At 40.8% G+C, this 13,065-nt stretch overlaps 1 protein-coding gene across 5 annotated transcripts in view; it reads left to right on the top strand.

Moving 5' to 3' along the window:
* Positions 1-13,065, top strand: part of Tiam1 (TIAM Rac1 associated GEF 1) — a 361,212-nt gene that overhangs the window by 254,016 nt on the left and 94,131 nt on the right. For all 5 annotated transcript variants that reach the window (XM_047563443.1, XM_047563441.1, XM_047563439.1 and 2 more), the window contains one exon: positions 1,139-1,311. In XM_047563443.1, the coding sequence (XP_047419399.1) occupies positions 1,139-1,311 (173 nt within the window). The remainder of the gene's footprint in view (positions 1-1,138; positions 1,312-13,065) is intronic.

Here is a 13,065-nt window from a genome sequence, read left to right as displayed (position 1 = left end):
TATTGCTCTCAGAGCTGTTACTTGGTAATGTGAAATACTATGGGCTAGGAAGCATTACCTTTGAAACAATTCGACTTTTCTGTTGACCTCCATTGTTCTACATACTGAATTTGAACAAATTTCCTTTATAGACTCATATAACTGAACAGATTGTACATCCATGGGCTTTGCAATTCACATAAAGTGTGGTACTTGCTAGTGGTGAAGAAGATGGTGAAAATGGACTGTAGCTTATGTGCAAGTTGAGGAAGAGTCATAAAAGTGTACCCAGGCTTCCCCAGAATTGGTTTCGAGTAGTTGAGAGTAAGTGTTCAGCTAGTAATTGCTATTAAAGTGAGCTTCCAGTTCAGTTGGTGATGTAAGACACTATAGAAGCCACTTTACCCCAAATCTATGAAAGATCTCTATTGCTACCATCTTAGTTTCACAATGCAGGTAAGTATGGACCCAGATTCCAGCTTCCATTAGACCTTCATGTGTGTGCCATACATTTCCCCTTTCACAACAGGAAATGAATGTGGTTTATTTCTAGAAAAAACAAAACAAAACAAAACACAAAAACCCACATATAGATAGATAAGATCGGAGACCAAAATGTATCATTTCTTTTCTTACCCTGACAACTTCTAAAGCCAGTATTATATATTTTTTCTCCAAGGGTGTGGTCCAAAAACTAAATTCATTTTCTGGTTTCATGTCAAGTGAGACATTGGGAATGGACTTCAGTAGAGCGATACTGATGCTGAGTCTTCACCCAGTACTGGATGCGGTCCTGGCCTGTAGAACCTGGGGAGCCACACTCACAGCCTCTGCTGGGTGAAGGAGCCACAGTACCCCCAGATGCCTGTGAGGATGCTAGTCGCTTAACAGTCCAACGCAGGAAGTAAGGATCTTGCAGAACTTGAAGCCACGGATGGAGCTCTTTGCTAGTTTAGAAGCTGCGGTTTAAGATCTTCACCTTTATCTAGGCCCTTCATAAACCTGAGAACAAGCATGACTCACTCCATTCTCTTTACTTCCTGGGTTCTTCACATTTTAATTTCCAGCCCTTTCCTGTTAGCAAATGTTAGTTTACCCTTTAGACTTTTCACTGCCCCAATATCAAATACTTACATGGTCCCCTGTTCTGTTTCCTTAGGATGCACACTTTTTTTCTACGAGACTGACGGCAGGTCTGGAATCGATCACAATAGCATCCCCAAGCACGCGGTCTGGGTCGAGAACAGCATTGTGCAGGCCGTGCCCGAGCACCCCAAGAAGGACTTCGTCTTCTGCCTCAGTAATTCCCTGGGCGATGCCTTCCTTTTTCAGGTTTGTTGGACCCTTGCTTTGCAGAACATTTCTAACCTTTGAATGGGATACCTTCTTCCCCTACCTAAATACCCTGCCCGCCCCTCTTTTTCATTTTAGTGGTGGGATTTATCTGTTGTTCATTATAGAAATAAAAGGGGTGAATGACAGAATGTATATCTATAATGAGTTCCAGCTCTCATCCGGAGGTTTTCAGAGTGAAACCTGAGGAGATTAGTGAGTTGGATCTGAGAAACTTGGTGTGTTTGCTTTGGGTTGAAGAATGTCTTCCTGTTGCTTCAGTACCATTTGTGTAGCATTTTAGAAAGGATCATGAGATTCTTAATTTAGACATGATTTGAGCTGTCAAAAATTTTTTTTATCATAATCGATTCTTTCTAATATTAATCATAAAGTATAATGATGACACCCCAGAAAGGACTTACTGTCCTTAAGTAATTTCTCTTCCTCATCTTATCAGAACTCATTACCTAGCGTTCTATAAGTTTGACTACTATTTTTTAAAATATTTTTTCCTGCTTCAGGGATACTATTTGCTGTTATAAGGAATCCTGAATTTGCTGAGTTGGGATACACCCTGCAAGAACATTTGTGGTTTCAGTCATGAAAGCTTTCCTTGTTTATTTCATTAATGAATTAAACACTCAAATCTTTATTCCATACTGCATCTGTGCTATATACAGTGCTGTTGAGAATACCTCTTAACATAGTTTCTACCCTTAAATGTGTTCATTTGTAATAAGAGGCACAGACACAGGAACAAATCTTCATATTGTGATAAGGCCGTATAGTAAAGGAAGAACAGGGATAAATTGGGTGAAATAGATAGTGAGAATACTCTATGCAAGGAAAGAGCTGGAAAGAAGGTATGGAGGAAAGAAATAGTTATTTCATCAAGTTCTGGTTTTGGCCTCTAAAGTTATTTCTATTTGGAAAATTAAAGAAGCATAAAGTATGTTACTTTTCTTTGTATAAAGACAAAGTATCTGTGTTTTCTCTATTAAAATCTGTGAAGGAAACCACACAGAAATAGAGTGCAGAAAACATAAATGCACTGCTCAGTGAACTATTACAAAGTAAACATATAACCACCAATCAGGACAAGAAATGGAAGCTTCAGTTCAGCATTAGCTTCCCCTACCCACATATACATACCAGCCTACTCGTTGAATACAATGAACATGTCTTCTATGATGCAAACAGGACATTGTTTATCTGGGCATGACTTAATTTCTTCTTTATTTTTGAAAGATAGTTTTGCTGGATATAGTATTCCTAATTGACAGTATTATTGCAATGCATGGAAAATGTCCTCCCACTGCCTTCTGACTTGCATAGTTTCTGATGAGAAATCAGCTGTTTATCTTATGAGGTATCCACTTATATGAGTTGTTTCTCCTTTGCTACTCTCAAGATTTTGTGTTTGTTTTTAAACAGTTTGATTATGATGTATCTAAAATCAATCTCTTGAGTTTACTTTACCTGGAATTCACTGTGCTTCTATGTGTAGGTGTGTGTGTGTGTGTGTGTGTGTGTGTGTGTGTGTGTATGTGTAAGTCACATTTGGAAAGTTTTTAGAAATTTCTTCTAAAAGAAATTTCTCTCTCCCCTCCTTTTGTAACTCCTATTGGGTTTTACCTTCATACAATTGAGGCTGTGCTACAGGTCTCTGAGAGTTTATTTTCTTCTTTTTGTTGTTGTTGTTCTTTTTCTTAGACTGGATAATCTCAGTTGATTTACCTCATGTTCACTAATTTATTTTTCTGCCTACTTAAATCTATTGTAGAATCCTTCTGGTTATTCTATATTTCAACCCCAGACTTTATGTGTGGTTCATAAAAGAAACGTCTATTTCTCTTTCGATACTTTCTTTGGTACTTTCATAGAACCTTATGGTCATCCAGAAATGAGCTGAGTGCCTTCTCAGGGCTTTCTGGGCACATATAGCTCAATGCCTGTTTTGAACTTGTAAATTCCCATAACTATGTCAGGGTTTCTCACAGCTCCCTATGGAAATCTTATGCCTCTGCTTTCCCTCAAGTTTCTTGGTCAAATTCTTATTTGACCTACCTTTTATCACTGCCTTAGGCAGCTGTGATATTAATAGTCACCACTGATAGTTTTACACAAGTGCCCCTGGAGTAAAGACTGTTAGCATGAGTGAGGTCTGAGTCAAAAAATGACAAGCCCTGTGAATGGGATTTTCTAGGATGTGCTAGACAGGGTGGATAATGACAATTCTCTGAGAATGGTGCTTTGCATGAAGTTCCAAACTTTCTGTTCCCACCAGTATTTGTAAGTCTCTTTGTTTCCATGTGATTGTGCAGATGTGGAGATTGAGATGGGAATCGGTCAAGTTGAAATGCCATTGAACCTGCTTTTCTTACTGAGATTCAGCCATTCATCTTTAATAAATGCACCTCAGATTGTTGCAAGACTTTGATTTCCAAAATGCTGGTAATATTCATTTTGACAATTTGTCCAGTGTTCTTATGAAGAAGTAGTTCCCTGGAATTCCCCCATTGATGCTGACAGCATTCAAAAGGATACTTTAGAGATTAGATGCTTAATAATTATGCCAGGATAAAAACTATGAGCTGAGATAGTCTTAAGCCAACTGGGACACACGGCGGCCTTTCCATGCATACATTTGGGTTGTTCCCAGCTTTGGGGAACCATGAACAATGTTCTATGAGCACTCTTGTATCTTTTCTCAAGATGCTTTTGCCCACATTTCTGTTGGGTCTATTCCTTGGAATGGCATTGCTAGGTCATGGGATAGGCACATGTTCAAGTCTACCAGATACTGCCAAAAAGATAACCAGTTTCCAAAGTAAGTCAAATAATGTACAGTCCCTTCAGCAGCCTAGGAGAATTCCACATGCTTCTTATCCTCAACAATACCAGGTATTGTCAGATCTTATTTCCTTTTTACACTTTCAGTATGAAGTTCAGCACTTTTTCATGTGTTTAATAGCTATTTCAATATCATTCCCTTTTGTGAAGTTTTTTTTTTTTTTTTTTTTTTTTCATCTCCTGCCTATTTTCCATTGAGTTTTCTGTCTTCATGATTGATGGCAATTCCTTACGTATTTTCTCTCTTTTTAAATGATAGTCATCGCAAGTATCTTTTTCATACTGCATGTTATCTTTTGCTCCCTTAAAGGTGTCCTTTTTGTATTCTCACTTCTCAAATCATCCTTAATGGGTAGTGCTTTGTGTAGCCTATTTTAAACATCTGCATGCTCTAAGTTCATACAAATATTCCTCTATATATCTTGCAGACTATTGTTTTATGCATCTGGCATAGCTTTTTTTTCTATTAATTGGAAATCTTATAAACAAGGCTATTCTTAAGCACTTTAACAGCAAAAACATTATTGTATTATCAGTAGCTGTCTTTTGCTGAGCTCTCACTGTATGCCACCATCTTGAAAGTATTTCACAGGATGAATCATTCTAATTCTTAGAGCTGTAATGAGTTGGGTTGTGTGCCCATATTGTTTTAACATATTGTTATGGACTATGTTGTACCCCATTTGGTGAAACTAACACTTATAAAGATAAGAATGGACGCCACAGTACACAGCCACTGCACATCAGGGTTGGATTTAAACCAAGGCTTGCATTTAAACCAAGCCTTGCTTTCTCCAAAGCCTCTTATTGAGTATAATGTTCATCCTATTAGTCTTGCTATTGACCCCAAGAAGGACATGGACAAAAATCAATGGCTGTAGTGAAAAGTGAGCAACTTTTTCTCATCTTTCAAATTAGACCACTTGGAATATTTCTAAATCACATCCTGATTCGGGCCATTCTTACCCCAGTGTATAGGTTAGATGATCATCTGATTGGTTTCAGGAAGCCTCCTTTTTTATTTTTTATTTTTTAATTTTTTCTTCCACTCTCCTTTTGTGAATTTCCTCTCAAAGGACTTTAACAGCCATAAAATTTGCTAGTAGAATCTAAATACCCTATAGGTCACATTGTATGAAGTTCTTTTGTGGAAACATAAGACCTTATTCATGAAAACCTCTGTGTCTCCTTGTTATGGGAATTTTTTTTTTTTTAATGCTACTTATGTGGGATAAAGCACAAAATGAACCTTTTCAGAGGAAATTACTGCTGTTTGGGATCCATGAGGGCATTTTCTGCCTTCTACTTATTGTAATCCACATAACTCTAGAGGGGCTAGATTTGAAAGAAACCTGTGTGTAGGGGGTGAGGTTAAAGCAAGGGAGATCAACCATGATTATGGAAATAATTTGTAGGTTATTTCAGCCCCAGGGCTCAATTCAGCGTAGTTTCCAGAGCCTCATACTGCTGATTTGGTTCTTTTACTAATATACCCACAGCTTTGCCCCTGGAAAGAGATTCATGTTACCAAGGAAAGTAGAAAAGGGGTTTTATGTGCACTGTGGGGGTGGGCATAAACATGAACGTGGGGGCAGCTCATATGAAAGAGTTCTGTGCTATCTGTAAAGTGAGGCTATCGCTCCTGCACTTAAACTATTTTAATCAGAGTTTTTGTCCTCCAACTTGAAGGTGGAGAGAGCTCCTATCACTTACAGAGTACGATTTCTCCTTGGTCTTTCATTCCATCTTTATTTGAGGATGATTATAAAAAGCTTGGCAACTTAGAAATATATCTCAATATTAGTTTTTAATCTCTCTACCAAATACCTTGGGAACGCAGCTACCTGACAGGGCATGAAAGCTGCCTGATTGAGTAGAAAATCATATGCAGTTACATATCTAAAGTAGTGGAGAAAATATTATTTATTGCCAAATTCCATAGAAAGTTTTTCAGTTATTTAGGAAATCACTTTTGCTAGGGTACTTTGTGCATATTAAAAATAGACTCCCAGGGCTGGGGATGTAGCTCAGTGTTAGAGTGCTTGCCTAACATGGTTTCAATCTCAGTACCAGGAAGGAGAAATGAGAGAGAGGAGAGAGAGGGTGGGGGGAAGGAGAGGGAGAGAGAAAGAAGAAGTAGAAGAAGAGGAGGAGGAGGAGAGAGGAGAGGAAGAGGAAGGGAGGGAAGGGCTGGGAGGAGAGGGGAGAGAGAAAGACTTTTAAAAACAAGAACAGCCTCTGTACCATTATATCAGGTTGTGGATTAAATGTGACAGTACAGTTCAGTGTCTGATAGAGAGCAGATGCTCAATAAATGTTAATAACAGTTGCCATTTTAGTAATACAGAAAAAGAGACTAGTTTTCTGTGCTCTTTGTACCTAAGTATCTTTACAGAACTTGAGTGTAGCTTCACTGAATACTTTAGGGATTTGCGTTCATTGGGCCCTGGAGATCTGTCTTGCATCTGGCTCATGTGTCAGACTTCAGGAAGGTCATTGGCAGATGCCCAAGACAAGGGCACTCAGGAAAAAACCTGGAATTCATCTTTCACAGAAGGAACCAGGTGGACTTAGTAGAAAAGGCTTTAGAGGAGACTTAGCATCTTGGACCTGAATAGACTCAAGTCCAGCCTCCCGCTCAAGGTGGGTGCCATCTCCGCAAGGGACGTCAGGTTGGTCTGTCCATGGGCTACCACTCCCACCCCTGGGGAGCTCCCAGCTTTCCAGCCATCTGCCGTATTAGTTGTCCATAAGTCCCAGAAGGTTCCCAGTCATGTTGAGAAAACATGTTCTTTCTGGTGACTATTGCTGGTTTCCTTTGTTTCCATATTTACTCCCAAAGTCTAATGCAAGTCTTCTGCTTATCCTTCTCATCACCTTTAAAATACAGGAACACAGTCTTCATTTTCTTCTGGCCGTGTCTCCTCTCTGGGCTCCTCTGCCTGAGGTTCCCAAGTCATTCTCCCTGTTCTTATTTGTAGGGCATGCTCTGGAACCCGGGATCCTGTCCTCTGGCCCTGTGCAGCCTGCAGTGGGCTCTCACTGTCCTCACTTCCTCTTGAACATGGTGTCAAGTCCTTTAGCTTATTGTAAGCCACATCATAGTGACTACTCATGTTGAGCTTGCCATTCTTCAAGACTGCATGCAGCACCAACTCTTACCCAGCAAGGGCTTCCACATTTATTTTAATAGATTTGTGTTCAAGTGCAGAACTTCATTTCTTTGAAATATTATACTTGTGGCTCTTATCCTTTAATGAGTCTGTGGAAATAATCTTGGATCCTGTGATCTTACCTGGGGGTTCATCCCTCATAACTTCATGTCATCTCATATATGACGAGGTGAATAGGAGATCTTCCTTCTCTTTTTGATTTACATGTTGACTTAGTTTTAATAGATTTGTTTTTCCAACACCATGGATCATATCCATGCCCCTAGCCAGCTGCTTTAGAAATATTTAACTTTGATTTTCACACAGATTAGTTGTAGAGAGTCTAGAATTTGTAGAGCCCTGGGACATTTTGTGTGTGTATGTGGGGGTGCCTTATCAATATAAGAATGGACTCATCTCAGGTCAGTTTGCCAGCACCTTTCTGATAGCCCAGTATCACTGAAGCTAGTGCAGGAAATATGACGTAAACTGGCGGGGAAGTGACCCACCATTGTCCATGAACTTAGGGTATCTTACTGACTTCACACATGATACAGGTTTAGCGAATTCCCAAAGAGGACAAAAGGCATGGGGGCTCTTCCTGTATTTTGTACTTTTCAGACATCATTGGGTAACTGTCTTACCCATTTCTTGGCACTATAACATATTACCAAAGTCTGGGAAATTTATAGAGAACATAAGTTTGTTTTGCTTCGCCTGGGAGCAACCCAGGAGTCTACCAGTGGATGAATGCATTAACAAAATGTGGTCTGTGCAGTGCATGGATGGGGCATCTTATCACTTTCTGGTGAGGACTTTATATTGCTTTAACTCATGGTACAAACCGGAAGGACAAAGTGTGTGAGAAAGAGGGAGAATAGGAAGGTAGACTTGCCTCCTAACAACCCTCTCTCATGGTAACTAATCCAGCCCCATGAGAGCATGAACTCTCACACAATCAAGGCATTAATCCATTTGTGAGGCCTCTACCTCCATGACCCAGATACCTCCCATGAGACTCCATCTCCCAAGACAATCCCATTGTAGACCGATCTTGGACATGAGTTTTGGAGGGGACAAACCATATTCAGAGTGCAGCGGATACATGGAAAATTTCAAGGAAGTTGTTCTGAACTATGGGGCCTTCTGAGGTGCAGGACTGGGCAGGACCTCACTTGCTCACCTCTTTGGAGAGGACTGAGGGAGACTATGGTGTTGCTGTGCAAAGTGCACAGGCAGGACTAGAAGCAAGCTGCATGATGTGCCCTTCTATGGTGTGCCAGAACTTTCCCCACCTAAGTTAAAAGTAGTACACTGCAGAGACATGTGAGTTAGCCTTCCATTATTACAAGAAAACACTTGACACAGACTACTTACAAAGAAGAGAAGGGTTACTTAGCTCCTAGTTTTGGGGATTCAAGTCTTGGATCTGGTGACTTTAATAACTTTGGGTCTCTGGCAAGGACAACACATCGGTCAAGAGTGCATGTCAGAGCAAACGTTTCCATCCCAAGCCAGGGAGCTGGGAGAAAGGAAAGGACGGGCAGAGTTCCATGTTCCCTCTACAGGGCTCTCCTCCAAGGACCTAAGGACCTCTCATGAGGCCCCACCTCCCGAAGGTCAACAGCACCTTCCTGGGGACCAAGTGTTTAACATGGATCTTTGGGGACACCAACCACATGCAAACCATATCAAGAAGTATAATTGGGGCTGAACTAGATCTTAGTGTACAGTTTGCTAACGGTTATGTATCATGTAAATAGTGTGTTACTAACATTATTTGTTTTCGTTTTTTGCATTGTTTTAAATTTGTGCTAAATCAATATAAGTGCATGGTTTAAAAGAATTCAGTCTTAAAAGACTTACAGTGAAATTCTCTCCCTGCTCCCCACAGTCTCACTCCCCAGAACTGTGCTCACCTGTCTTAGCTGGTGCTTTTGTTCTTTGTGTTCTGCATGTGTCTTCGTTTCTCATTCACAGGCTCGTTCTACTATTGCTTAGAGGGTTTGAGACATTAACCACAGGAGTCTTCCACTATCTGCAGTTTTGCTCTCCCTGGTTTTAGTTACCTGGGATCAAGTTGGGTCTAAAAATATCAAATGGAAAATTCTAGAAATAAACAATCCTTAATATTTAAATAACTTTTTACAGGGTATTGTTATAACTATTCTATTTTATTAGTAGTTATTGCTCTTGATCCCTTACTGTATCTAGTTTATGAATGGAACTGTATCTTAGATAGGAATGCATAACTAAAGTGTGTGTGTGCGTGTGTGTGCGCGCGTGTTTGTATGAGAGAGAGAGAGAGAGAGATTGATGTGGTACTCTCTGTGGCTTCAGGTGTCCACTGGGGTTCTTGGAACATATCCCCTGCAGATAAGGGAGGACTACTGTACTGACTTTTTGTTAAGAAAGTTGAATATTTGACTGTATTACTTACGAGTCAGGTTCTTCTTTCTATATCTTTCTATATGGTTATATGAAGGTTTAGTGTGAAATCAGTAGTCAGTGCCATTGTGTTGTTGTGACCACATAAATAACATTAACTCCTGAGTGAAGTAGCATGTGATGATCTTATCTTTTTTCTTGAGCAGAGGCTGCCTTTTCTTTCTCCTGCCTGGCTTCGCTTGTGTTTCTAGCGGTATAACAGTGTTTCCTACATCGTCCACATGTTGGGCAGTTATCAGCGCTCTTTCCTTGAGTCTGTTCTGCCAGGCTCTTCTGCTCCTCTGTGTCTGCAGGAGGCCCATGCAAAAGTCACCCTGGGAGTCTACTCCTGACCCTCTTCAGAGTCCTGATCTCAACTCTCCCTTTTTTCTTAATAAACCCATTCATGTTCATGATAATAACTTGGAATAACTTCCTACAATATGGTATGCATTTGAAAACATCTTCATTCTATCTCTTAGCTACACAGTATTATTTAATTATTTTATGATCACATTCTCATTTCTGATTCACACGTCTCCTTTTTTTCTCGTTTGCTGTTGAAGAATGTAGATTCACTTCCTTACCGGTGGTGGTGTGAGCCTTCGTTTTTCTTCTACTGACATTTTGAACTTGGTTATTTTTAAATATCTTTCTTTCGTTCCCTTTCCCTTTTCCTTCCATCCTCCTTCTCCGCTCCCCATTCTTTTCTCTTCCCTTGTCTCCTCTTTCCTTTGTAGCCCTTGTTCCTTCTTCATTGCAACCTGTGCCTTTGCGTCTGGCTTCTCTGAGGACGCCGTGGATCTGGGGAAGCTCTCTCTGCTTCGGGCCTTGCTCCTCTTTTCCTTGTGGGGTTTCTCCCACATGTTTTCTTCGCTGCCTTTCATGCTGGAGGTCTTCATCAGGCGCCTGGTGATCCTTGACTATCTGATCATGTGTAAGAGTGAGACGCCCGAAACCTACCATCCGTGCCCGCGGTCAGCCACTAGATCTCTGAGGCCTAATTGCATGGCAGGTGTCCTTGTGTTGAGGGGCTCCAGTGGGCAACATTTAGTAATATTTCCTTGGGGCCCACTTAACTTTGCCAGAGGTGACTGCTGACATCTCTGTTCATTGGGCAGTTTCCATTGCCCCTGCTTCTCTGGTGACTGACTTCCTGGAATCTAGAGCTTCCCTTCTCCAAAGAGTTCTTGGGGGCTGGGTGAGGTGTGGGGAGGGGAGGACTTTTTCCAGTGGGGGAAGGGAACCTTGGGTGAAGTTCTCTTTGCAGAAATTGAAAATGATTGCTTAATTAAGACTTGTATTAATTCTTAAGTATGACAAATGAAAAACCAATAAGAAAAAGGACTTTGAAGAATTCACATAGGGACTTTGTTCTTATCTAACCTCCTAAAATTGGATCACTTTATTCCTTCTTTTTTGCTCTTTTACAATGGAAAAAAAAAATAAAAAGAAGTTTGACCTACTTTACAATTATTCTTGTGCTTCTGTAAACTCAAATTACCCAAAATTTTAGTTTCCCAAATCTGGCATATACTCTCTAGTAATTCCCATGTTTAGCATGAATCTCCCTCTTCCTGCCGCTCACGTAAACCATTGATTATCTGAAATCACCCAGTGTCCTCCATGCAGTTGGTAATTGAAGCAACATTTATTTAAATACATAATGAAGCTCTGAGCTTCATCATAACTCCATTCTCAAAGGGGCTTTTCATGCAAAATGCATTTTTTGCTGATTATATTCCTCTGTTGGCAAGAACTTTGCTTCTTCCCCTCACTGAACTTCATACAGTATTTATAGCCTTCCCAGAAGGCAAGCAGAAATCACAGAATTCACTCTTACCTGTCTGTTGTTGTTTGTTTAATGGAAGGAGATGGGCCGAGAATGTCAAGAGGGTGCCCACCATTGGCTGATCTCTCCTTCCCGCCTTTCTGATCACTGGATTCTGATGAAGAGGTTTTTCTTGGACTTGGGGTCCCTACCTCATCTTTAAGAAGGTGATACATGGTTAATGGTTGGAACAGCTTTTTCTAGGGTCTGGAACTTAAACCTTGGAGGGGCCATCCGATTAGGCTTCAGGGCTCTAGTAGCTGATGATAGTAGATTTCGGGCATCTCACTCTTACACATGATCAGACAGTCAAGAATCACCAGGCGCCTGATCACATTACATCAGGTTGGTGGTCTGCTGTGATCTGCTCTGAACTGCTTGGTTTGTGAACGTCATGAAATATTTTAGGACTTTTCTTCACTTAACTAGCTGCTGAGAAGAGTCCTCATAGCGTCCCTCCTTCTTGTCAACACGAAACTGCCTGTGTGCCACTGCCGAAGGACAGACTTCGCTGAAAAGCTCACTTGCTGCATTGTGCTTCCTGGGAATTGATTTGCTTAATGATAGGGAATGGCAGGGACCGCTGTTTTATTTAGACAGGACAGCAGGAGCAAAATTTCTCTCTAATGGAACTGCCTTCAGCCACTGACAAGTTTTTAAAAGAGTTTGCAGGGCTGGGGCATACTTAATGGTTAAGAGGCTGGTGGCTGAATTTTTCATAAAGCTGTCATCATACATTTTTATATAGTGTCTGTTTCTCTAGCTTTGGGGAACTGGTGTTTTCCCCCTTTTATTATGTTTTATTTTTGAACTATTCTTTTTTTCCCCTTCTAATCATAGTACAACACACTTAACATAAAACTTATCATCTTAGCTGTATTTAAGGGCACAGTTCAGTGGCATAAGGTATGTTCACACTGAGACACAACCACCATCCAGTTCTTTGGCGTCTCACAAGGCTGCAACTCTGCTACCATTACACACCTCTCCATTGCCTCCCCCTGCCCCTGGCAACCACCACCATTCTTTCTTTTCAGTAGATAAGTTTGGGGTATCTTCTTGCCAAAGTTAAAAATACCACTTTCCAAGGATGTTTTCAAAGGATGTTTAACTTCGACTGGTATCACCTCTTTTCATTTCCACTTCTCAAAAGGTAGGCAAGCATGACCTCTCTGACTTCAGAACAGAAATGTTGCTCTTAGCTGAGTTTGGCCGAGATCCTCTTTGGACAGAGTCAGAAGGGGAACCCCTTTCATTCAGTAAAGAGAGCAAAAGTCTGTTGTTCTCGAACCCATCAGATTGTGGCCCTTCTAGGGGTTCAAAAGTGCATCACATAGACTCCTTTATTTTCAAAGCATCACCTGTTTTGAGATGGGTTCTTGCTTGGGTGGTATGTTGATTAGGATGGGTTAGATCCTGCTGTACTAAGGAGCAATCCTCAAAGCTTAGTGGCTTAATGTCCCTTCTCATTCCTGCCATGTGTCTGAT

Source organism: Sciurus carolinensis, chromosome 9 (assembly GCF_902686445.1).
Source record: "Sciurus carolinensis chromosome 9, mSciCar1.2, whole genome shotgun sequence".
Classification (NCBI taxonomy): Eukaryota; Metazoa; Chordata; class Mammalia; order Rodentia; family Sciuridae; genus Sciurus; species Sciurus carolinensis.
The sequence above is the reverse complement of the archived record's forward strand: the minus strand, read 5'-3'. Positions and strand labels throughout refer to the sequence as shown.